The sequence below is a fragment of the Tursiops truncatus genome, chromosome 14, assembly GCF_011762595.2.
Source record: "Tursiops truncatus isolate mTurTru1 chromosome 14, mTurTru1.mat.Y, whole genome shotgun sequence".
Taxonomy (NCBI): domain Eukaryota; kingdom Metazoa; phylum Chordata; class Mammalia; order Artiodactyla; family Delphinidae; genus Tursiops; species Tursiops truncatus.
The window spans coordinates 26782390-26809925 of NC_047047.1; the positions used below are offsets into that span (position 1 = coordinate 26782390).

The following is a 27536-nucleotide window of genomic DNA, read 5'->3' on the forward strand; positions in this document are numbered from 1 at the left end:
CCAGTGTACACCAAAAGTTGCAGCTAACATCCTATTTCACATATGAACAAGATGGAGGGTTGAAGAGAGCAAGAATATATAATATTTTTCTATTTATATTCATTTTAGAAGGTCAGAATAAAACAATAGGCAGATGATTCAGTTCCACTACCTGTAATGTCTTTCTGCAAGGATTCTTTTTCTTCAGATCGAGAAGCCTCGGTCACTGCCCTTTCACTGTAGATCTCCTTTTTCTGGTTTTTGTCTGAGAGGTCCTCATCCCCAGTGGTAAGAACTTGAACTTGAGCATCTGGAATAATGATGTCATTTGATCCCAGGGAGAAGGAAAAGATAACACAAGCAAGTAATCCACCCCTTCCACCCCAAACAAAAACCAAAACAAAAACCTCTTTATATATTAGGAAAAAAAGCATCTCTTAGGCTCAACCATGTAAAAGCTGTGACAGTTTTAAGGACTTTATAACATATGACAGTTTTGGGGGGTTTGGAAAGTTCTCCATATTTTTCTGTGTACAATCACTTTAAACAAAATCTGTTCTTTGCTGTTTTGATGCAACAGTTTAAAAAAAAAATCCAGATCAGGTATCTTTCAAAGTGGCAAAGTACATCTGAACAAGACTATTCAAAATTTTTGTCACTTAGGGGGCAAATTTTGATATTTCATATAATCCTAGAAAAGCATCTATATCATCTAGATTTTATATATAGTACTTATATAATTCTTTAAAATCTCCTGAGGTTAAATTTGTCTAATGCTTTCTATTTTCCTTCTGTTTTTCTTGGTCATACTTGCTAGAGATTTATCTACCTTATTGGTCTTTTAAAATCAGCTCTTTTCTTTTCTTTTTTTTTTTTTTGTGGTACGCGGGCCTCTCACTGTTGTGGCCTCTCCCATTGTGAAGCACAGGCTCCGGACGCGCAGGCTCAGTGGCCATGGCTCACGGGCCCAGCCGCTCCACGGCATGTGGGATCTTCCCAGACCGGGGCACAAACCTGTGTCCCCTGCATCGGCAGGTGGACTCTCAACCACTGCGCCACCAGGGAAGCTTTCTTTTCTTTTTTATTGTATGAGAAAACGCAAGTGCAAAATAATAATGTTGGTAAATAAATTAAAAATCACCAATACAACAACTAGGATACAGTTATCAAGCAGTTAATACGGTTATATGTTTTTTACAATGGATTGACAAGAGATTCATTTCCTATCTCTAAGAATGAATATTTTTCAACAAAGCAGTCAGAAAGGCAATAGAGATTACGAAAAACAACATAATGAACACCAATGTGTCTACTATAGAGCATAAGAAATAAGATAAAACATTACAGATATAATGATATAATGATACCCTGTGTAAAGCCTCAATGATACCATTCTCTCTTTTCAGTAGCAACCTTAAGCTCAATTTAGAGTTCGTCAATCTCAAGGATGTTCTTGAACTTTTTACTATACAGTGCTGCATGTATTAGTCAACAATGTACTGGATGGTTTTGCGTGTCTTTAAACTTTATATAAAGGGTATAATACTCTGTGTACCTTTAAATAACTTGCCTTTTACACTCAGTATTACGACTGGGGGATTTACTCATAGTGACTCTAATTAACTCATTCTCAGTGTTATGTAGAATTCTATGGAATTAATATATCAATTTTCACCTGTTGGTAAACTTTAGGCTATTTCTAATTTTTTTTTTTTTTTTTTTTTTTTTGGTGGTACGCGGGCCTCTCACTGTTGTGGCCTCTCCCATTGCGGAGCAAAGGCTCCAGACGTGCAGGCTCAGTGGCCATGGCTCACAGGCCCAGCCGCTCCGCAGCATGTGGGATCTTCCCAGACCGGGGCACGAACCCGTGTCCCCTGCATCGGCAGGCAGACTCTCAACTACTGCGCCACCAGGGAAGCCCTCTAATTGTTTAATACTGAAAAGCATTACAATGAACATTACTATAAAATTTCTTTGTAGGTTGTATGAGTTTCAAATATCTTCTCTCAGTCTGTGTCTTGTCTTTGAATTATTTATGATGTCTTTCGGTGCACAAAATTTTTCATTTTAATAATACCACTTATTTTCTTTTTCCTTCACGGTCTGTGCTTTGTGTGTCTTATTTAAGAAATCATTCTTTCATGGTCAAAGGTCATCTGAATTCTAAAAGCTTAAAGTTTTCTTTTTACATTTAATATCATTTGGACTACATTTTTGTTTAATGTGCAGCAGGGATCTATCTGATTTTATTTTTTCTTACATATATAATCAATGGTCCAAACACTATTGAATAGTTCACCCTTTCTCCAGGATTGTTATGTCATCTGTTTCATATATTAGTTTCCACATTCATGGGTGTGTTTCTGGGTCAACATGTTGTTCCACTTTTCTTTGTTTATTCCTTTGCAAGTGAGGTCTTAAACATATATATTATATATATATATAAATTATATATAAATTTTATATATGTGTACACACACACACACACACACGTCTTTTGATGTCTGGTATAGCAAGTTCCCTTACCTTATTCTTTAAATATACTTCTTGAATTTCCAAAAAAATTTTGGAATCAGCCTGTCAAGTTCTATGAAAAAATCTACTGGAATTTTGAGTAGCAATTCATTGAATTTATTTAAGTCTTCCTTAATATATTTCAATGAAGCTTTATCATTTTCTCTAGTTTTTCATGTCCTTTGTTAGATTCATTTCTAAGTACTTATTTTTTGTTGTTTTTAAAAAAAGTATCTTAAAAAATCTTTTGCATTATGTATCAGAAGACATGTATCAAAAAATGCACAGAGAACTCAGTTAATTGTTAAAAAGTGAACATGTACCCAGGTAAAAAAAAAAAAAATCTGCCTATATAACCCTATATGCTCTCCCCTCATTCTTTCAATCTCCCTCAGGCTGAGCATAACACCCCATTTTAAATGCAACAAATTACTTATATATCTGAACTTTATATAAATGGAATAATACAGCACATAGCCTTTATGTCTTGCTTTCTTCTCTTACATTATATTTGTCAGATTCGTTAAGTGTTAAAACATATATTTGTCTTTTACTCAGTCTCATTTACTGGTTACTATTCAACAGTGTTAATATGGTACAATTCACTCATACTACTGGAAAAATAATGGCATAATAAATATAAAAATAATGGCATCAGGGTAATTGCCAGTTTGGAGCTATTACAAAAACTGCTGTAAAGAATATTCATGTGGCAGAGGAGACACCGCCACAGTTGCCGCCACCTCCGGGATTTCTGGTTCTTTTCTCTTCGCCTTAAATTCGGGTGTCTTTTATGAATAATCAAAAGCAGCAAAAGGCAACGCTATCAGGCCAGCGTTTTAAAACCAGAAAAAGAGATGAAAAAGAGAGGTTTGACCCTACTCAGTTTCAAGACTGTATTATTCAAGGCTTAACTGAAACTGGTACTGATTTGGAAGCAGTAGCAAAGTTTCTTGATGCTTCTGGAGCAAAACTTGACTATCGCCGATATGCAGAAACACTCTTTGACATTCTGGTGGCCGGTGGAATGCTGGCCCCAGGTGGTACACTGGCAGATGACATGATGCGTACAGATGTTAGTGTGTTTGCAGCACAAGAGGACCTAGAGACCATGCAAGCATTTGCTCAGGTTTTTAACAAGTTAATCAGGTGCTACAAATACCTGGAGAAAAGTTTTGAAGATGGAAGTTAAAAAGCTGCTGCTGTTCTTAAAGGGTTTTTCAGAGTCGGAGAGGAACAAGCTGGCTATGTTGACTGGTGTTATTCTGGCTAATGGAACACTTAATGCATCCATTCTTAATAGCCTTTATCATGAGAATTTGGTTAAAGAAGGGGTTTCAGCAGCTTTTGCTGTAAAGCTCTTTAAATCATGGATAAATGAAAAAGATATCAATGCAGTAGCTCCAAGTCTTTGGAAAGTGAGCATGGATAACAGACTGATGGAACTTTTTCCTGCCAATAAACAAAGCGTTGAACACTTCACAAAGTATTTTACTGAGGCAGGCTTGAAAGAGCTTTCACAGTATGTTTGGAATCAGCAAACCATAGGAGCTCGTAAGGAACTCCAGAAAGAACTTCAAGAACAGATGTCCCGTGGTGATCCATTTAAGGATACAATTTTGTATGTCAAGGAGGAGGTGAAGAAAAACAACATCCCAGAACCAGCTGTCATTGGAATAGTATGGTCCAGTGTAATGAGCACCGTGGAATGGAACAAAAAAGAGGAGCTTGTAGCAGAGCAAGCCATCAAGCACTTGAAGCAATACAGCCCTCTACTTGCTGCCTTTACAACTCAAGGTCAGTCTGCGCTGATTCTGTAACTGAAGATTCAGGAGTATTGCTATGACAACATTCATTTCATGAAAGCCTTCCAGAAAATAGTGGTGCTTTTTTATAAAGCTGAAGTTCTGAGTGAAGAACCCATTCTGAAGTGGTATAAAGATGCACATGTTGCCAAGGGGAAAAGTGTCTTCCTTGAACAAATGAAAAAGTTTGTAGAGCGGCTCAAAAATGCTGAAGAAGAATCTGAGTCTGAAGCTGAAGGAGGTGACTGAATTTGAAACTACACCCTCAGTAAAGCAAACAGGAGTTGTAGATAAAATATCATGTCTCCTGTGTCCTGGTTCTTACATCTTCCTACCTCCCTATATCAAGCACGATATAAGGGCTTTCATGGCAAATTTTAACTGTTTCTACGGTTACTGGAAATGTTGGATTTAGTTTCTGAAACCATGTTTTAAGTAGCTACAGGAGCTACAGATTTGAATTTAATGTTGCATTAGTCTTTTCACTTATCTTCTACCTCCTGTATTTTCTACTGTAATAATGTAATTTAAGGCCTTCCACAATGAATAGTTCACTTTTCCCCTGGGTTTTCTATATCAACAGTTTTCAAGATATGATTTGGTTAAAAATAATTTGTTATAAAAATTGTTTGCAAATTAAACTGTAAAAGTAAAAAAAAAAAAAGAATATTCATGTATGTCTTGGTGCTCACGCACATCCTTTCCTGTGGAGTATATAGTTAGGAACAGAACTGCTCTGTTATGCTTTTGTGTAACTTAGTAGATAATGGCAAATTGCTTTCCAAGGTCACTCTACCAATTTACATTCTTACCAGCAGTGAATAAGTACTGTTTGTTCTATATTCTTACCAACACAGTATTAACTTTTTCATTTCAGCCATTTTAATGGGTATGCAGAGATATCTTACTGTGGTCTTAATTTGCAATTCCCTGTTGATGAATTAAGTTGAATATTTTGCATACGTTCATTGGCTACTGGATAGTCTCTTTTATAAAAAGTACCTATTCAAGCCTTCTGTCCTTTTTAAAAATTGGATTGCCTAACTTTTTCATACTATTTGTATGAGTTCTTTTTATATTCTGGATAGAAGTCCTTTATGAGATATGTATTGTAAATATCTTCCCCACTCTGTGGCTTGCCTTTTACTCTTTTATTTGGTGTTTAATTAATAGAATCCCTTAATTTAATGTGGCATATCTGTCAGTTTTTTTTTTTATGGCTACTATTTTTTGGGGGTGGGGATCCAATTTAATAAATGTTTTCCCATTCCAAGATTGTGAGGACATACTCCTCTGTATTTTCTTGCAGAAGACTGACCTATCCATCTATCTATGCCTTTCATATTTAAATCTGAAGTATAAAGAATTGATTTTGGTGTACAGTGTAATGTAGGGGGGTCATAGTTCTATTTTTTTCCTAACATCCAATTTACCTAACATCATTTTACTGAAAAGATCATCTTTTCCCCCACCATACTGCAGTGGTACCTTTACTGTAAATCAGGTGTCCATATATGTGAATCTGGAGTATTCTCTTCTATGGTCAGCCTATTTATTCTTGTGCCAACATCACACTGTCTTAATTACTAAAGTTTCATAATAAGTTTTGATACTTGGTAGTGTAAACCTTCTAGAATCTTTTTCAATTTTTTATTATTTGTATTTAAGGGTGTAACGTTACCCCTAATCACTTTGGCTATCTTCTATACATTTTGATAGCAGAATTTTATTATTATTTAGTTTTAAATATATTGTAACTTCCAGTATGACTTTAACTTCTGAGTTACTTAGAATTACATTTTTAAATTTTCAAATACATGTTTATTATATTAGTATATATATATAATATTTACATATTAGGTATATTAGTTTCCTAGGGCTGCCACAATAAATTACTACAAACTGAGTGGCTTAAAACAAAATAAATGTATTCTCCCACAGATCTGGAGTTTAGAAGTCGAAATCAAAGTGTCAGCAGGAACATGGTCTCTCAAAAGTCTATCTGGGAGAATCTTTCCTTGTCTCTTCCAGCTTCTAGTGACCCCTAGTGCTCCTGGCTTCGGACAGCATAATTCCAATCTCTGCTCCTGTCTTCACATGGCCTCCTCTCCTCTTTTTATAAGTACACTAATCATTGGATTTAAGGCCCACCCTACATCCAGGATGATATAACCTAGAGATCTTTAACTAATGACATTTGCAAAGACCCTATGTCCAAATAACATCACATTCTGAAGTTTCCTGTGGACATGAATTTTGGGGGGATTACTACTTAACCCATAAAACAGATTTTTGTTTCATTTTGTTATTCCATGTTTTTATTGTTGAGTTCTACTTTAGCTACACTGTAGTCAAAGAAGCTGTTCTGTTTGAACATCAATTCTTCAAAACCAACAGCTTCATCAATTTTTCTAAGTGTTCCGTGTGTTCTTAAAAAAATGAAAAGTTCTCTATAGTAAGTCAAACTTTTAAATTCCATTTTTAAATCTTGTCTACTTTAATTTTCTTTCCTGGTCTCTCACTTTCTGATAGATATGTATTGTTGGGTTTACCTATATTTTCCTGTCATTTTTCCTGCATACAAGTTTGAGTAAAAGAAAATAAACTCAAATTTTATCTTATTGGTATATTTGAGACTTTTGTTATTATGAGGTAAACTCATAATATATATTAATATTTTTTGGCCTGGAATTTTATTTTGTCAATATTAACATTGCTCATTAGCTTTATTTTAGTTAGTATTTGCCAAATATATCATTTTCCATCTCTTCCATGTTTTGGGAGGTAAGGCAAAATAAACTGTAATCTAATCAAAAGAACATATACAAATGGTTTTGAAAGTCAAATAGTTCCAGTAAACTTATAACAGAAATCAACAGTTTTCAAATACCACCAATTTATTTAGCCATTTCTTCTAGTATCACTATCCTTGTTTCCAAATAACATGCCTTTATATTGCTGTATCCTTTTTAGTTCCAGAAATTATTTTTTATTTCCTTCTATGATCAACATGGATTTACCTTTTATAGAACTTTCCTGTCACACCCATATTCCCTCAATCTATCTTCTGAAAAGTTTTAGCCCTATATTAATGTTCATTGTTTATATATTATGTAAATTGTAGTCATGATGATTAAATCAATATTCAGTGATTGTGTTATGTTTCTATTATTCAGTTAAACCAACTAGTATACCGTAATCACATTTATTTTCTTTTACAAAGTTTTGCTTTTACTGAGGAGTTAATAATTGCCTATTTTTGCATTTGCTATGTTTCTATATACCAATCCCTACATCATCCTCATAAATGTAAATAGAATTGAAAATCTCTTCTAAATACAGTCAACTACATAAGGTATTCTATCAACTCGACCTTTTTCTTACAGTCCTCAATCTGAACTTGTTCTAGATCTTCTGTACCACTGCTGCAATGGCAATTCCTTTCCCCCCTCTTCTATGTTGGCCCCATTTCCTCCATCCCATGTTTTCCTTTAAAAAAAATTAAATCTACTCCTTCATTTTATTTAGTGAAATAATTTTCCCTCAGAATTTCAAGGCATCACTCCTTTGGTTTCTAGTTCCATGTATTATTTTTGAAAAGCTTAATGTCAGTCTAATTTGCATTTCTTTATATGGTACCTGTTTTCTTTCTGGAAGCTTTCAGAATCTCTTTCCTTGCCAGTGTTTCAAAATTTCAAGGTCATGTGCCTTGGTGTGGATTTTTATGTACATGACAATTCCTATTAGCATGGAAATTCATATCCTTCAGTTTTGGAATTTATTCCTATACTAGTCCTTTGAGTTCTTCTTTTCTATCTTCTCTACTATCTCTATGGAACATCTGTTTTTGATGTTGACCCTCTGGGGCCAATCTTGAATTTTTTTTCATTTTCCCTTCTTTTTATGTTGTTTCCTAACAGATTTCCTCACTTTTATATTCCAATCCTTCTACTGAGATTTTTACTTCTGATATATTTAATGGGCTCACTTAGCTATTATACAGAAGTCACTATTCAATTTTCCCCAGCAAGTATCTTCCCCCTATTCTTCTAAATCCTTTAAAGTGAGAGGCTCTGAGGCTGGGCTTCTCCAAACGGTGAAATAAGAGGACTTCTCCTTAGGATGTTAAGTCTGGAAATAGACCAACAATAATAGTAGCAGTGGACCCACATAACAAGTGGGAAGTTATAGGGGTCCCTCAGTGAACAAAGCCTAACTTATTTCACACACATCATCCTTACCAAATGCAAACTAGAGGTGAGTTATATTTGGTAAGTTCATTGTGCAGACTTCTGATGGAGTTCCCTTAGTCTATCACTTTGTTCCCTGCCAATTTTTCTACATCCACCTCCTTCTCAATTGTCTGACAGTGGGATCACAGGGTTATCTATATGTACCAAATTACCACTAATATATAGCTTGTATATGAGAGTTTTTATTTATGAACTACATTTTGCAAAAATATTTGCCTTTCTATTTACTTGGCAGCCTCAACGTTAACTGGCAGATGTACTTCTTTTATCTTATTTCAAAAGACTTCAAAATGCTTTTCAGTGCAACAAAAAGTTATCTGGAAGAATAAATGTGTGCACTTTAGCAAGCAGCCTTTCATTCGGTTTCCTCATAAAAGCATTAACAACATCATATGAAGTCATTAACACTATGCCAAAACTGGAACATAGAGCCAGCCTATGTTTGAATACTGCCCCGGGATCAGTAGGTCCTATTTGCCTAATAGCTATGCACAGGAATAAAAAACTGTAAATGCAACAAAGCAACACATGCAAGTATACATGTAGAAATTTCAGTGGCTCCTGGAATTTTTATTTAATAAATACTACTGTGCATCAGTTAAAGAAGCACAATGTCAGGGATGCAAAGGAAAAACAATCATGCAGATTCCTAAAGATTAAAAGCTTTTATAAAACAGTGGGACCTATATCTGGGGGCAAGGATGAAAATTCAAATACCCACAGTCACCAGACTGACAAGGTAGATGTATGAAGTGGATTGAGTCCGAGACTCGTGGGGACTGAAGCAAACAGGAGAATGTATGTCCTCTCTGCAGAGGACAACCATGCCTCAGGGTCAACTGATAACTGCCATGGAATAATACAAGTTGAGTGCCACTACATATTCTGACTTCTCAAGGGAAGCCCCAAATCTTATTTTTAGATGTTGGCAGCAAAATTTTTAAAAATTTAAAACACCATGTGAGCCATACACTTTCCTGCAGAATCTAACCTATGAGACATTAGTTTGTACCATCTGACAGATAAATTCATGAGGCATTTTAATCAAGATTTTCTATGAATTTTAGTCTTTAAAACATACTTAAATGGATACTATTTCATTTCAAAAGTTGCAATATATTTCCCATAGTGAAAATAAAGTCTACAGTTTTCAAAAATCTAAAGCATTTAAAAAGATTTTATATTTTCCTTCTTGTACATATCCAATAAAACAGCTAGGAGAAAAGTTTCCATTAACAAAGCAGAAAAAAAAGAAAGCCTGAACAATACTCTCATTTAAGATGAACAGGAAAAAAAAAGGCCACAGAGGGCTTCCCTGGTGGCACAGTGGTTGAGAATCTGCCTGCCAATGCAGGGGACACGGGTTCGAGCCCTGGTCTGGGAAGATCCCACATGCCGCGGAGCAACTGGGCCCGTGAGCCACAACTACTGAGCCTGCGCATCTGGAGCCTGTGCTCCGCAACAAGAGAGGTCGCGATACTGAGAGGCCCATGCACCGCAATGAAGAGTGCCCCCACTCGCCGCAACTAGAGAAAGCCCTCGCACAGAAACGAAGACCAACACAGCCAAAAATAAATAAAGAAATAAAGAAAGAAAGAAAGAAAGAAAGAAAGAAAGAAGTTCCTTTTTAAAAAAAAAAGGCCACAGAATACACAAAGCCAATCCAGTCACCTGCATTATCTTTCTGAAAGGGTTTTTTCCCCATTGACAAGGATGCCTTAGTTACCACCCTCTTACTGTAGATTCCCTCTTTATGTTTAATGTTAACAGTGTCTGCCAGGTCATCATCCCTTGTGCCTAGCACCTGAGCCGGGAAGTCTGGAGCAATGGCATCATTGGATCCTACAGAAAAATGGAAAAGTAGTACAGTTAACACAAGTACAGATTGAAGAAAGACAAAAAATTTACCTCTTAAACCACTTCTATAAAAAAGGCACTACCAAAAAAAAAAAAAAAAAAGGCACTACCATGGGAGTGTTACAGGGTAATCAGAAGGAGACATCAGTCAAACTGAAGCTGTCAGAAATGTACAATATTGCAACAATATACTGGAGAAGCAAATGACATAAGAGGAGACATATAAGTTAGAAGGGAGACAATTTCTGGCTCAGGAACATTTTCAGAGGAGGAGAAAATAGTTTGTACCTTGGAAAATAAGTAGGCTTTTTGAAATATGGAGAGGAAGAAACAAAGGTATTTTAGGTAGAGGTTACAGCATTAGCAAAGACCAGGAAGCAGGAAAACAGATTAAACAAAAAAATCAGATACTTTTGTGGTCAGACTGTATTATGGACTACATTAAAGACAGTGGTGGGAGCTATTAAAAATTGTTTGGGGTCTTCCCTGGTGGCGCAGTGGTTGAGAGTCCGCCTGCCGATGCAGGGGACATGGGTTCGTGCCCCGGTCCGGGAAGATCCCACATGCCGCGGAGCGGCTGGGCCCGTGAGCCATGGCCGCTGAGCCTGCGCGTCCGGAGCCTGTGCTCCGCAACGGGAGAGGCCACAACAGTGAGAGGCCCGCGTACCACAAAAAAATAAAAATAAAAAATTGTTTGGGACAAAATTCAGCAGGGCATGGAATCCCAAGCTATAGGGGTAAAGAGTGTAAATTTTACCGTACATGAAATGCAACATCATTAAGGATTTTTTAATAAAGGGAACTGCAATCAGTTACATTTTAGGAAGCTTAATCTGACAATAATACAAAAGACAAAACATTGTAAGGAAAATTTTATGTGATAAAGTAAATACAAGATTTGAAAGTAACTTTATTTTCTTTAAAATATATTTCAATATTCTTAAAACCACTAATATAGGAACTGATAAGAGAAGTTTATCCATGTCACATATAAGAGGCAAAAGAACATCTCTGGACGTACAAGAGTTTATAGTAACTATAGAATTATCTTCTACAAAGATGCTTTTCTTTCTTAACTTGTACTCCATACTTCATGCATTTTCTAAGCACCTAAAATGTGTATGGCAATAAAAGCTGGGTAAGTATCAGTTCATTTGTACAGTATAAATATAAATAAGTCATGAGTTATATTTCAGGACAGATTGCAAGGATCCTATTAAGCCTTCCGGGTCATATGTACACTGAGCTTTTCTTTGCTTCCGTGGCATCACGTTCTTTTATTTGCTCCCTACCTCTCTGGTAAATCCTTAGTGTCCTTTCTTCCACCAAATCTCTCAATGCTGGAGTTCCTCAAGGGGTCAGAACTGGGTTCTCTTCTCTTCCTGGATGAACTCATTGATCATCAATATATGGAACACTACATGTGGATGACCAACAAATATATATATCTAGCTGGAACCTGTTTTCTGAGCTTCAGATTCTAGCATTCAGGACACAGCTAGCCTCTAAAGCATTTGGAGGAAAAATTAGAAAAAGATGTCCCTTCCTCATAAAAAAAAATTTTATTTTATATATTATGATACAACACAAACAACTATACGTGAGGGTCTCTTCACCACCTCCCTTTATTCTCCAAAAGAGGTGATTATGTCAGGTTCAGAGTTAGGTAAGGAAGAATAATTAAGTTCCTGAGAGCAGTGCATGGATGTACAAGAGAATCAACCTCCTTGGAGCTGAGAGGCAGTTGAAAGAGAGTGTAGCCACACATATGTGTATATGCCATTGAATGTATGTGTACTTATTTTCCTGCATCTGTGCACAGCTGCAGAATGTGTGAAGATTTACGTTTCAGGCAGGAAGAGAGTTAACATTATTGCTCCAGAACTCTAACAGGAGATTTGGAATCTTCACACCTGGGTGTTTTCATAAAAAATGGCATATGTTTATGACGTGAACAGAGCCACCTTCTAGATAGTGCCCTTGCATACAAACTCAACTGTAAACATTCAATTTACATTTAATTGCAGGTTTAACATCTCTACATGGATGTGGAACAGAAATCTCATTTTTAACATGTCCAAAGCAGATATTTTAACCATCTTCTCCAAATCTGCTTCTTCCTCAGGCTTCTCCATCTCAGTAAATGGCACCGTTATTTACCCAGTTGCTTATTCTAGAAAACTAGAACTCATTTTTTTTTCACCTCCTTCTCCCTTACTCTCCATATTCTACTACCAAGTCCAGGAAGAACTATTTCCTAAAAATAAGTTGAATGTGTCCACTTCTCTCCATCTCTGTCATCATCACTCTAATCCTAGGTGCTACCACTTCTGACACTAATTACTGCAACAGCCTTCAGCTAACTGGTATCCTCACTTCTACTTCTTGACCCTCCCTTCACCTGGGCTCCTTGCCTTTCCATCCACAAGCTATTCTCCATATAGCAGCCTGAAAAAAATTTACAAATGTAAATCAAACCACAGTTGCCTACTAGAAGAAAGTTCAAATGCCTTAATATGGTTTACACAACCCTGGATCATCTTGAACCTACCTATCTTTAACCCTATCTAGCCACAGCTCTGCTCTACCCACACTGCCTTCTTCTCACTTGTCAAATGCATCAAACTTTCCGGTTTCTGGAGCTCCTCCCATTCTGTTCCCTTCCGCCAGAACACTCTCACTCCCCACTCTCTGCCTGCCTAACTTATCTATATCCTCTAGATCTCAGCTCAAAAGTTTCTTCTTTGGAAAGGCCTTCAAGGGCTCCTAAAACTAAACTGGATCCTTTTACTCTCTTAAAACTCTTCTTTATTTTCCTAACTCGTCATTTGTAATTATGTACTTATTTGTATCTATTTGTTAATATGTGTCTCTCCACTTGAACATGATCATATGGGGCATGTTTATTTTGCACAGCGGTATAAATGTAGCACCTAGCACGGTATCTGCCAGAAACACGGTAAGAACATTAATACTTTTTTGGTTGAAGAAAAAATGAACATAAGCTGAAAGTTTCTGTGACCTTAAAAAAAAAATAACCTGGTCATTGCAGAAAATTCAGAAAAGTAAGCAGAAAACAAACAAACCAAAAAACTCGACCATACTTTGGTTATAGATCCTTCTAAATGAATATATAGTGGGATCAAAATGTATATACTTTCAGTATCTTTTTTTCCCACCCAAATAGAGATACATTTTATTTAAATGGAATTTAAAGTCAGCATATAAAGTGAAAAAACATGCAGGGTCAAAATCATCCTTGAAGGTTGAAATTGATATCTTGTCTGCTCAATAAATCCATCAGAGTCCACTTTTTCCCCCTGGCTTGTAACAAATCACTGTGCCTTCATCTAAGCACCTGATGAAGTACCTGACTTGTGTTTAGAGACCACATTGTACTAAAAACACTTAAACTCTAGAATCATACTCAGGGAAGCAAGTTAAAAGATGCTTAAACTATAAAAGTCAAATGCTGACAATGAACTTCGAGAACTGAGGTTTCCCACCTCTCATTTCAAACTCTCTCATGATAATATGCTGATAAGAGTGTGGAGGGTACAACACACTTGTACTTTTAAGATTCATTCTCCTCTTCTCTTTTTGTTAAATACGTGTAATTGAACTTTTTTAAATGCATGTGTGACATAATGCCTACGTACGCCAAAATTACTCATCATAGTTAAAGATATTTCATTGTAATCCATTCATCTGACTTATTTATGCTATCTTAAGTTTCTTGTTTCCTGTATTTTTTTGGCTGCGTTGGGTCTTTGTTGCTGTGTGTGGGCTTTCTCTAGTTGCGGCAAGCAGGGGCTACTCTTCCTTGTGGTGCGCGGGCTTCTCATTGCAGTGGCTTCTCTTGTTGCGGAGCATGGGCTCTAGGCTCGCGGGCTTCAGTAGTCGTGGCATGAGGGCTCAGTAGCTGTGGTGCATGGACTTAGCTACTCCATGGCATGTGGGATCTTCCTGGACCAGGGCTTGAACCCGTGTTCCTTGCGATGGCAGGCAGATTCTTAACCACTGAGCCACCATGGAAGCCCCTCTTGTTTCCTGTTCTTGTTCTATGTTATTTTGCTAATTTTATATACTCAACAATAATTTGGAAGACAGATATCTAGTTTTAAAATTCTTTTAGAGGTTTTTTTTTTGGTAGCTTTTTTCCATTGTAGTAAAATATACATAAAATTTACTATTTTAAATATTTTTAAGTATACAAGTTAAGGCATTAAGTATATTCACATTGTTGTGCAATCATCACACCATCAATCTCCAGAATTAACTCATTTTCCCAAATGGAAACTCTGTACCTTTTAAACAATGACTTTTGTTATTGTTTTTTTTCTTTTTTTTCTTTTCCTCCTCCTCCAAGCCTTTTGTGACTGGCTTGTATTACTTAGCACAATGCCTTCAAAGTCCATCCACAGTGTAGCACGTGTCAGAAATTCACTGCGTTTTAAGGCTGAATAATATTCTATTGTATGTATGTATCACATTGTATTGATCCATTCATCAGTTCATAGACATCTGGATTGTTCTCACCCTTTGGCTATTGTTAATAATGCTGCTATGAACCTGGCTGTTCAAAATCTGTTCAAATCCCTGCTTTCAATTCTTTTGGGTATATACTTAGAAGCAGAATTGCTAGATCATATAGTAATTCTATGCTTAATTTTTTGAGGAACCACTACACTGTTTTCCACAGTGGCTATACCATTTTACATTCCCATCAGCAATACACAAGAGCTCCAATTTCACCATATCCCTGCTAACCCTTGCTCTTATTTCATAAAAGCCATCCTAATGGGTATGAAGTGGTATCTCTTTGTAGTTTTTATTTGCATTTCCTTCATGACTAATGATGTAAAACATCTTTTCACGTTCTTTTTGGCCATCTGTATCTTTCCTGGAGAAATGTCTCTTCAGATTCTGTACTCATTTAAAACTTAGATTGCTTTTTGCTGTTGTTGAACTGTAAGAGTTCTTCATATATTATGGATAGTCATCTCTCATCAGATATATGAATTGCAAATGTTTTTCCCAATTCTGTGAGCAACCTTTTTACTATGTTGATAGTGTTTTTTTTGGTGCACACAAGTTTTAAATTTTAATCAAGTCCAATTTATTTTTTATGAAAACTTCTTTAACCTATCTGATCACCAAGTCATGAATAAAATGACAGCTCTTTAGTCAAAAAGACAAAAAATACAATTGTTTTTTCTTTTCATGCCTCTCATTCCAAAATTAACTTTTGGCATTTTTTTTCCCACTTTGTAACTAAATTTTCTATTTAGATGAGTGTTGTGTTAAACTGACTTCAAAGTTCACCACTGATCACTTTCAGCACTGCTTCATTTCTCTGTAATGAATTCTTCATTTTGATTCATCTCTTCAGCTGGGTGAGTCTTCAAGTGAATTTTTCAAGAAGGTACAGAGGTTGAATATACTTTCTAGCTGCTGTGTACTTGTGAAAATGTCTCTTCATTGTCATACTGCTTAATGAAAATGCACTGGGTCCATAAATCCTTGAATTTTCCCAATAAATACAGATTTGGTTCCATTATTTTTACATTTAGTATTTTAAATAAGCCTGATATCAGAATAAATTTTGTTCTAACTTTTTTTTTAATTGTATATTTATGGGATTTTTTTCTTTTTTTCTTTTTCTTTTTTTTTTTTTTTTTGGCGGTACGCGGGCCTCTCACTGTTGTGGCCTCTCCCTTTGCGGAACACAGGCTCCGGACACGCAGGCTCAGCAGCCATGGCTCACGGGCCCAGCCGCTCCGCAGCATATGGGATCTTCCCAGACTGGAGCACGAACCCGTGTCCCCTGCATCGGCAGGCGGGCTCTCAACCACTGCGCCACCAGGGAAGCCCTTTTTTTATTTTGACTCAAAAATCTTTTTCTGATATGTATCTCAGTCTCTGACTTTTCCCTGGATTTTTAAGACAATTTTCAATCTGCATACAGTGTTCCCCTTTTCAGGAGAGGGATGTTTTATTCAATTAAGTGTTTGAATATTACTTTCTTCCTCAGCTACAGATATAGTTCTTGGTTTGGTTTACTTAGCTTTGTTTCTTATGTCTCTCATCATCTTTCACAGCATGTTCATTTTCTTCTTTTTCCTCTGTAATTTTGCAGACTCTCAGATTTGTCCTCATCACTAATTTAACTTCCTTCATGTTAATTCCACCCTTTCTTGCCTGCAAAATGTATTTTAAATCTGTTACCAAATCTTTAGTTTTAGGCAGTCTTTCCTTCATATGTTCATTCCTGCCCCCCCCACTTTTTTTCAAAATGGAGACAAAACATAAAATTCATCAATTAAAGTAAGTGTACAATTCACTAGTTCTTAATATTTTCACAACCAATATTGCTATCTAATTCCAGAACATTTCTGTCGCGCCCCCACAAAGAAATCTTGTATATGTTAGCTGTTACTCCCTATTTTCCCCTCCCCAACATCCCCTGGCATCCACTAATCTACTTTCTGTCTATATGGATTTGCTTATTCTGGACATTTCATATACATGGAATTATACAATATATGACCTTTTGCTATTGGCTTGAATTATTTCTCCCTTTAACAGTGTCAGTTTTTTGGACTTCCCTGGTGGTACAGTGGTTAAGAATCCACCTGCCAATGCAGGGGACATGGGTTCGAGCCCTGGTCTGGGAAGATCCCACATGTGGCGGAGCAACTAAGCCCGTGCACCAAAACTACTGAGCCTGCGCTCTAGAGCCCAAGAGCCACAACTACTGAAGCCCATGCACTTAGAGCCTGTGCTCCTCAACAAGAGAAGCCACCACCACAAGAAGCCCACGCACCACAACTAAGAGTAGCCCCTGCTCGCCACAACTAGAGAAAGCCCGTGCACAGCAACGAAGACTCAACGCAGTCAAAAATAAAAATAAATTTATTTTAAAAAATAGTGTCAGGTTTTTTCATTTTAATTCTGTTAGTTTTTGTTTATGTATTTGGGACTTGCTTATACTGCATTTGTCTTTTAAGTCATATAGGAGAAAAACTGAATTACAAACAAAAATACATTTATACTGTCTTTTGTATTTACTTATGTAGTTACCTTTGGTACTTTTTTCATGTGGATTTAAGTTACTGTCTGGTGTCCACCATTTCATCTTGAAAAAAATCTCTTTAGTATTTTCTGTGGGTCAGTTTGCTAGCAGTCTTTCAACTGTTGTTTATCTGAGAATGTCTTAATCTCTCCTTCATTTTTGAAGGGTAGTTTTGCTAGGTACAGAACACTTGGTAGGCAGGTTTTTTTCCTTAGCTCTTTGCATATGTCATTGCAATGCCTTCTGGCCTCTATGGTTTCTGATGAAAAATCAGCAATTAGTCTTATTGAAGATTCTTTGTACATGATAACTCCACTCTTGCTGCTTTAACACTGTCTTTGTCATTTGATGGTTTATGATGTATCTAGATCTGGATCTCTTTGACTGTATCATGCTTGGACTTCCTTGAGCTTTTGGGATGTGCAGATTAACAGCAGTCATCAAATTTGCGAAATTTTAGGCCATTATTTCTCCAAATACTCCTTCAGTCTCTTTTTCTGTCTCTTCATCTGGAACTCCCATTATGTATATAATAGGATGCTTGAAGGTGTCCCATAGGACTCTGAGATTCTGTTAATTTCTCTTCATTATTTTTTCTTTCTGTTTCTCACACTGGATAATCTCAATTGGCCTATCTTCCAGTTCACTGATTCATTCTTCTGCCTGTTCAAATCTGATACTGAGCTTTCTCCAGTCAATTTTTTATTTCAGTTATTGTACTTTTCAACTACAGATCTTCTATTTGGTTCTTTTTTGTAATTTCTCTTTATTGATATTCTCTATTTGGTAAGACACTGTTCTTATACTTCTTTAGACATGATTTCATTTAGTTCTTTGAACATATTTTAAATAGCTATTTTAAAGTCTTCATTTAGTAAGTCCAATGTCTGAGATTCCTCACAGTTTCTAAACTGCTATTTTTCTTTTGTATGGACCATATATATATTTTTTATTTTGAATTTCCATATCTTGTAACTTTTTGTTGAAAACTGGACATCTTAAAAAATATAATGTGACAACCCTGGAAATCAGAGTCTACTACCTCCCTAGGGTTTCCTGCTGTTGCTTTATGCTGTTTTTTTAAAGTAACTTTTCTGAACAAATTCTATAGAGTCTATGGAAGCTGCCACTCAACTAGCTTAGTGGTCAGCTAACGCCTAGATGGAGATATCCTTAAACATCTAGAAACAACAAATCTCCCAGTCTTTGCTGAGGGACTACGTGCACATAGCCGTCAACGCTGAGGGCAGGGAGTTATCAATTCTGCCTTAGCCTTCCCTTTCTTTTTGCCCAGAGCCTCAAGGGCAGCCAAAGTAAAGGGTAGGCCCCTCTCAGGTCTTTCCTCAGCATGCACTCAGGCCTGTGCACACTTGTGGTCTTCTAGAGTCCTAGGAATATGTCAATGCTTTTCAAAATATCTATGGACATCTCATCCTCAGTTTTTCCGTTAAAGCTTTTGGTTAGTCTATTGTTTGTCTCAAGTGTTATCCACTGCCTCATGCAGTGTGGCATTAAAACACTTGCCTGGGGACTTCCCTGGTGGTCCAGGGGGTAAGACTCCGAGCTCCCAAAGCAAGGGGCCTGGGATCAATCCCTGGTCAGGGGACTAGGTCCTGCAACTAAGGAGTCTGCATGCCGCAACGAAGATCCTGAGTGGTGCAACTAAGACCCGGCACAGCCAAAATAAATAAATATTTAAGAAACTAAAATAAAACACTTGCCTGTAAGTGTTTTTTGACAAACACCTCACACACAGACACAGAGGCTCATACACACTGGATAGCTCTGAGTAAGGTCAAATAAAGATAAGCCTTTTGAGTGGAGTTTTCCAGAGAGCCATCAGACAGGTCAAATACTGATAATTCTTTGGGAATGAAATTTTGAAAGAGGTCCAGCTCTGTTCTGCTCCCTCCAGTCCTGGGAATGCAGACTGATATTTTTCAATTTTATCACTGAGCTGAGTGTGGCAATGAGAAGAGGGCAAGTTAAAATGCCACAAGCTTACTATTCTTATCAAGGTTCAGCCATTTTTCTTGAATAAATGCTTGCTACAAAAGCTACAGGCCTTTGGTTAATTTCCAGAGTTTTGGAAAAGTTTTGCCAAAATTCTGTTGCTTTTATCACAGGGCAAAATTTTGGAGGTGTTTACTCCACCCTTTTTTTCTGCTATTAACTCGTCACTTTGTTTTAAAAATCCCAGCCAGTTCTTTCCCCATGGCTTTTTGCTCCTATTGACAGTAAGTATTAGTACATAAAGTATTTAAATGTCTTTAAATGAATATAAAAATAACATCTATATTATATATTGGTATGAGGTATAAAATGGCTTAAGAAAAAAAGACATAGTACCTAACTTCAAAGAACTTACTGTCAGATATAAATGAAATCCTGTTACTACTTAAGAGGGTTACTTGGGGCTTCCCTGGTGGCGCAGTGGTTGAGAGTCCGCCTGCCGATGCAGGGGACATGGGTTCGTGCCCTGGTCTGGGAAGATCCCACATGCCACAGAGCGGCTGGGCCCATGAGCCATGGCCGCTGAGCCTGTGCGTCCGGAGCCTGTGCTCCGCAACGGGAGAGGCCACAACAGTGAGAGGCCCGCATACCACACACACACAAAAAAGTGTTACTTGACCTAATGAGTAAATCTCTAACATCTATTGTACCTATATTCACAGAACTTACATATAAATGAAATCCTGTTACTACTTAAGAGTGTTACTTGACCTAATGAGTAAATCTCTAACATCTATCTCTTTCTTTGCGAGGTTACCTTTGCCTTGTTTTTTTGTTTTTGTTTTGTTTTTAGTTTATGTAATTTTATTTTTGGCTGTGTAGGGTCTTTGGTGCTGTGCACGGGCTTTCTCTAGTTGCGGCGAGTGGGGGCTATTCTTTGTTGCAGTGTGCGGGCTTCTCTTGTTGTGGAGCATGGGCTCTAGGCGTGCGGGCTTCAGTAGTCGTGGCACATGGCTCAGTAGTTGTGGCTCGCAGGCTCTAAAGCGCAGGCTCAGTAGTTGTGGCGCACGGGCTTAGTTGCTCTGTGGCATGTGGGAACTTCCCAGACCAGGGCTGGAACCCATGTCCTCTGCATTGTCAGGTGGATTCTTAACCATTGTACCGCCAGGGAAGTCCCTTTGTTTTTGTTTTTAAAAGAATTTTATGAGTTCAATTGTTTACTCATTCTCAACTGAGAGAAATTATTTGGTCCAAATATCTGCAATGGTTTATGACTTGCCCTTGGCCCCAAACTCTAGTTGGATCTTTCTAATATCTATAGAATCACAACATACTAATAGACAATATCTATCAGAACAATTCCTAGGCTTTCATCTAGAGCAGCTCTACTGGTCTAAGAAACTATTATTTTCAACTGTCAACTCCCTCACTCTCAGAATAGTTGCAGAACATGATAAATGACAACCTCAAGTGTATATAGCTAACAGATCTCTTCTTGTCTAATTGATGCATTCAGTACTTTATTTATAGGGACAGTATACCTCAGGATACAATGTACCATCCCTGAGTCATCTTCTCTTCCCACTACTGTCCAATTTTTCTAAAGTTAATGTCTCCAAAGGGAAGAGTTAGGATGTAAATGAACAGAAGTACACAGGAGGCCTCAAAAAATACTGGAACACCTGATTAGACTTCTATTGTTATATTCTGTTTTCTGAACTAGGCGGCTGAAAGTGAGACTGAGATAAAAGATTTTCCTACCTACAATCAATTAAGTAAGCTTGTTCTATTTCTGGTAGCCATTAAGTGTTTTTAAAATCATAGCCATGCAGGTAGTGAAAATTTCTTCCAGTTCCTGGTTATAGGCTTAATAATCAATCCTAACATATGAGCATTTTGTGGTTCTTTTTTTCAGTGGCATCACAGTGGGAAATCAGGAGCAATTTTACCAGGGGCTTTAACTCAGTTACTATCAGATACTAGCTGGGTCCTCTTAAAATTAACAGAAAATCTGCGTAAGACCAGGGACAACTACTTTCTTTTTAATTTCTACACCTATAAAGATGTCTTATGACAAATCATTAACAATTTATATCTAAACTGAACCGAGTCAACTCCTGTGGACCGATCAATATGTTATCCCAACAATCAAAACCCCACACCACACCAACTCAGTATCCTTATCTTACAATTTTCCACAGAAAATATTTATTCAGTTCCTCCACGGGATGCTATTCATTTTCTAAATCTGCAGTTCTATTGTGGTGATCTCACAGGGATGCTGTGGGATATTTTAAAATTCTAGGGAAACAGTGATATTTAATATCTGGTGTACAGGACAAAAACTAATAGCTAAAGATAGTTTAAAGTTCCAACATTAGATACTGCTACATTCCTTTCAATGCTGCTGTCTGTATCTCTGCAGAGTTGGATTCTTGACAGTTTCTGCAACAAAAGCAATAAATGGGGGTGGTTGTGTCCAATTTCATCTCAAGGTTTGAGAAACTGTGCCCTAATAGCCACATATATCTCATTAGCAAGTAATTATGCATATTTATGAACAAAGTAAAATGTTTTCTTTCAAACACAAAACCAAAAATATTTTTGTTTATTAAGTTGTAAGATCAAAATGGTAAGTATTTTTATGTCCTAATAACATAATAGCTTAGTATCTGAAAAAATACTTCATGTATTTATATGCTGCTGCTGATTTATATCCCCATGATGATGAGAAAAGAAATCACCCAAACACTAAGGTGACTGTGAACAGAGAAAACTCGGAAACCTTTGTCCTAGATGGAGTCCACTAACCCAAACAAGTAACTGTTCATACAATTTTCTTCAAATATTTATCAAATGTTTGAGTGTACACAATACATCTGACCAAATAACTCACCTATCTGAACCAGAGACTGAGTCATGAAAAGCTCCATGTTTCACTTAAAGATTAAATAGCACTGAGCTTTCATATGTCATCCAGAATTAAACAGCCAATCCACAAATAAAATTTCAAAAAATAAAATTTTGAATAATTTCTGCACAGTACCTGAGTGTGAGCTCTCAATGGTGGTGTCTGACTTGGAATCCAGAGATGAAGGAATCTGTCTTAATTGGGGAACATAGTACATCTTCGTACTACCAGAAGGCTTATATGGCAACAGTAAAGGCTGGCCTAAGGAGATAAAGATCAGAATAATTAATAAGAAAACATTTATTAATTAACTGAACAAATATTAAGTACCTTTATTGTGCCAAGGAGTGGTCAAGATTCTTGGAATATATCAGTAAACTAGCATTCTAGAAGAGGGAGATATACAGTAAACAATTAGCATACTAAATAAGTAAATAATCTAGTATTTTTATAAATTATTAGTGACATAAAAAATTAGAAAATACGGGGCTTCCCTGGTGGGGCAATGGTTGAGAATCTGTCTGCCAATGCAGGGGACACGAGTTCGAGCCCTGGTCTGGGAGGATCCCACATGCCGCGGAGCAACTAGGCCTGTGAGCCACAACTACTGAGCCTGCGCGTCTGGAGCCTGTGCTCCGCAACAAGAGAGGCCGCGACAGTGAGAGGCCCGCACACTGCGATGAAGAGTGGCCCCCGCTTGCTATAACTAGAGAAAGCCCTCGCACAGAAATGAAGACCCAACACAGCAAAAATAAATTAATTAATTAATAAACTCCTACCCCCAACATCTTCTTTAAAAAAAAAAAAAATTAGAAAATTCTGGGACTTCCCTGGTGGCGCAGTGGGTTAAGAATCTGCCTGCCAATGCAGGGGACATGGATTCGATACCTGGTCTGGGAAGATCTCACATGCCGTGGAGCAACTAAGCCCGTGCGCCACAACTACTGAGCCTGTGTGCCACAACTACCAAGCCCGTGTGCCACAACTACTGAAGCCCGCCTGCCCTAGAGCCCGAGCGCCACAACTACTAAGCCCATGTGCCACAACTACTGAAGCCCACGTGCTCTAGGACCCTCGTGCTGTGAGTACTGAGCCCTCATGCTGCAACTACTGAAACCTGCGCGCCTAGAGCCCGTGCTCCGCAACAGGAGAAGCCACCACAATAAGAAGCCTGTGCACCACAACGAAGAGTAGCCCCCACTCGCCACAGCTAGAGAATGCCCATGTGCAGCAATAAAGACCCAAAAAACAGCCATCCCCCGCCAAAAAATTAGAAAATGCTGAGGAAGATTAGAAGTATTTGGGAAATTGCAGCAGGATGCTGTTTAAATAGAGTGGTAAGGGCAGGATCCATTGAGAAGATGACTTCTTAGCAATCTATTCCATATTTAGATGGCTCTAACTAAGAAACACTTTATCTATATTGAACCCAAACCTGGTCACTGTTAACCCCTACTACTGATCTTTGGAGGTTCTTCCTCCAGAGTCATAGAAAGTAAATCTAATTCTCTTCTATGTGGCAGATTTTCAAAATAAGTTTTCCATTATAAAAGTATAAATTCTCAATATTAAAAAAACACACAGAAATAAAAAAGACAAAGTCTTACCACTCAAAGATAACTATTATTAATATTTTAATGTATTTCTACAGGTCTTTCCTCTGTATTTCTTATTTGTTTACATAGTTGTGTAGAGTATGTATAATTTGGAATTCAGTTTTTCTACTTTACATTTATAAAGTTTGTTTTTCTTAAATACTAACTGGTAAAATTCTTTCTAAACTGTCTATGACATGGTAGTAATTTGATTATTATAGAAGATGAAATCTTTTTCTTATTTTTTTTTTTGCTTCATTGGGTCTTCATTGCTGCACGTGGACTTTCTCTAGTTGCGGAGAGGGGGGCTACTCTTCGTTGTGGTGCACAAGCTTCTCACTCTTCTCACTGCGGTGGCTTCTCTTGTTGTGGAGCACAGGCTCTAGGCACGCAGGCTTCAGCAGTTGTGGAGCATGGGCTCAGTAGTTGTGGCTTGCGGGCTCTAGAGCACAGGCTCAGTAGTTGTGGCACACGGGCTTAGTTGCTCCACAGCATGTGGGATTTTCCCGGACCAGGGCTCAAACCCGTGTCCACTGCACTGGCAGGTGGATTCTTAACCACTGTGCCACCAGGGAAGTCCCTGAAATCTTTTTCTATATACTCGTTTTTCTTTCATGATGTGGTAGAAACTCTCTCTCTGTAACAGCATTTTGATATTTAGCTGGGTACATACTGCTCATGCGTACACTGTTATTTCCCAATCTCCCTTGCAGACATGTATGGACATATGACTAAGTCTGGGCCCATAGGTCAAGGGTGAGAATAATGCCTGCAACTTCCAGGCATCCCATTAAAACACTCCACTGGCTGCTGCTAAACTTTATCCTCCCCATTACTCTTCTTTTCCAGTATTTTCTTTATTATTCTTCCTGAAAAAATTTAAGATCAATTAAACAAGTTCAAAAGAACAATTCCATTAGAATTTTTAGTAGAATTACGTTAGAGTTTAAGTTTATTTGGGAATAAATGACATCTTTACAATATTCAATTTTCCCATTCAGAAATATCCCATCCCTTCTTTTAGTCTACTGTCCTTTTCTATGCCTACACAAAGGATTAGTATTTCCATCACATGAGTCCTATAAAATTCTTGTTTAGGTTACTCCTGAGTATTTATGGGGTTGTACTGCTCATTCAAATAAAATTTTGTAGATAGCTTCCACTTCTCCTGATTAAACACAACAGCTTCTTCAGTTTATCCTTATAGACCATGGTCTTCTCTTGCATCCTGTAATTACCTCTAAGAGATGGACTCCTAGTTGCCCATGTCTAGTTTATAAAAATCAAAATACTCTAGACAGAGTCTGATAGTCCCAGAGTAGAATGAGATCTCCTTCATTCTGGACACAATAACAACTTTTACATTATTTAGAATTGTGTTACCATCCTTGACCACTCCATCATTCTGATGATTTGACACGGAATCCATATTATTAGTACCCTGCTTCCAACCAAGGAACTGACTTCATAGTGAAGGAAATGAGACAAAAGGCTGATGCCTAAAAGGAGTCACTGTTCTCATCACAAGCCTGATCACCCACAACTATGGTAAACTCAAAAAAAAAAAGTGAGTGAACAATTTACTGATAACTGGTATGGCACAAGCTGGGAGGCATAACTTTCTGAGGTTGGAATGCTAGCTTACAGAATATGGCATGTGCTCAGAACCATATATGGTACTTGCCTATCCCACAGACAGAATGCATGTATTTAGGAACAAAGGCAGAAGCCTTTAAAATCTTTTGCTTTCTATCTCTATGACTCTGCTTTGTTTGATGGAAGATCTTAGAAATAAGGGAGGGGCACTTCTACCAGGAGACAGGAGCCATCTAGTCATTTTACATTCTTTATGTCACTGAAACAATACAGGGAATAGGATGCCATAGTGTTGACTAAAACTACAATTGACCTTAACTATCAGGGAGAAATAAGGTTACCTTAAAAAAAGAAAGTCAATAGGAGTATGACTAACACCTAGGGGACCACTTTACCAAGCCTGGTCATCGAAATTAACAAAAAATTACATTAAACCTATGCAGGGCTAGCAAAGTCTTAGACTACTTAGGAATACTTGTACCAACCTATCAGGCAAAACCCCAGCCAATGAGAACCTGGCTGAATTCAAGGAGAATGAAGAAATGTATAGAGAAGGGGAGAATTTAAATAACAGAAAAAAATAGGCTGTAGCCTCTACTTCTACTTGGACATTGCTGTAGTCATTATTGTTAGAATATTGATTTATTAGTTTTCTTCCTCCACCAGTGTATATAAAGCTTGGTAGTGATGGTTAAATTTACCATTTAGTTCAAAGTTTGCAGAAAATGGGGCTTCCCTGGTGGCGCAGTGGTTGAGAGTCCGCCTGCCGATGCAGGGGACACGGGTTCGTGCCCTGGTCCGGGAAGATCCTACATGCTGCGGAGCGGCTGGGCCCGTGAGCCATGGCCACTGGGCCTGCACGTCCGGAGCCTGTGCTCCGCAACGGGAGAGGCCACAACAGTGAGAGGCCCGCGTACCACAAAAAAAAAAAAAAAAGTTTGCAGGAAATGGACACCGACAATTGGGCAGAATTACAATGGACCCAGAGCAAGAATGGTTACCATGTGGAGATGGAGAATTCAGAGACAAGATAAGTGGCTTTTTGAAATTCTCAACGACTTTATGTTTGGATGCAGAAGTCTTAAAGTTACTTTGGACTGCCTATCTCTGGGGGAAGAAGCGACTATTCAGCAAATAATGGTTGTTCCTGGGAGAGAAAGAAAGGACTGGAGAAGGGTAAAGAAGAAAGTCCAACCATAAAATTTATTTCTTCAAAAAACTTGAAAATAGAACTAAATATAAACATATAACGTATTACTCTTAATTTGTTAATTCAGAGCAGTGGACACATAGTCATAAATTCAACATACTACTCTGTATACTTTTAAAATATTTTTAAAAATTTTACTTCTGAATCCACAGAGTTAAAAATAATATTTTATTAGTAAACCAAATAATATTTATCTTTTAAAGGAGTCCTTTCTACGAAGTACCTGTATGTAAAGGTAAAAACATGAACTGTGGCCTCTATATAGACTGATCCGTTTGATGTCAGAAGAGGTATAAAATACACTTTCACAGTTGGATTTCCTCTCCTGTGCTCTGCCACCAACATGAAAACAACATAGCCTAGAGTAGCCTGGGTTTCAGTACAAGCATGTGGAACAGACCCAAACCATTTTTGCATCCTGATGCCAAACTCCAACTGACTCGTAAGCCTATGAGTGAAGAAAGCAAATGTCTGTTGCTACAAAGCACTGAGATTTTCGAGGTTCTTATACAGTATCATGGTGGCAATAGGTAACTGACACATTAAAGGTGTTCTGTGTGATATTTATTAGACTATACATTTGGGGGGCAAAATTTTACTTCACAATAAAAATGTATAAGAAATATAACCATCTCGAGTTTCCCTGATAGCGCAGTGGTTAAGAATCTGCCTGCCAATGCAGGGGACACGGGTTCCAGCCCTAGTCCGGGAAGATCCCACATGCCGCGGAGCAACTAAGGCCATGTGCCACGACTACTGAGCCTGCGCTCTAGGGCCCGCGAGCCACA

At 37.6% G+C, this 27536-nt stretch overlaps 1 protein-coding gene and 1 pseudogene across 16 annotated transcripts in view; one reads left to right on the forward strand and one right to left on the reverse strand.

Moving 5' to 3' along the window:
• The window catches only part of ALMS1 (ALMS1 centrosome and basal body associated protein), a 260107-nt gene that overhangs the window by 92988 nt on the left and 139583 nt on the right, over window positions 1–27536 (reverse strand). For 12 of the 16 annotated variants that reach the window (XR_004521725.2, XR_004521724.2, XM_073791243.1 and 9 more), the window contains 3 exons: window positions 22483–22608; window positions 10223–10393; window positions 152–289 (listed from right to left, as the gene is read on the reverse strand). Coding sequence is in view for 13 of the 16 variants with exons in the window: in XM_073791243.1 (XP_073647344.1) it covers window positions 152–289; window positions 10223–10393; window positions 22483–22608 (435 nt within the window). In the remaining 3 variants the exon portion in view is untranslated. The remainder of the gene's footprint in view (window positions 1–151; window positions 290–10222; window positions 10394–22482; window positions 22609–27536) is intronic. The other 4 variants (XR_004521726.2, XM_073791246.1, XM_073791240.1 and 1 more) reach the window with 4 other exon arrangements.
• On the forward strand, window positions 3273–4789 carry LOC117307840 (eIF5-mimic protein 2 pseudogene; annotated as a pseudogene).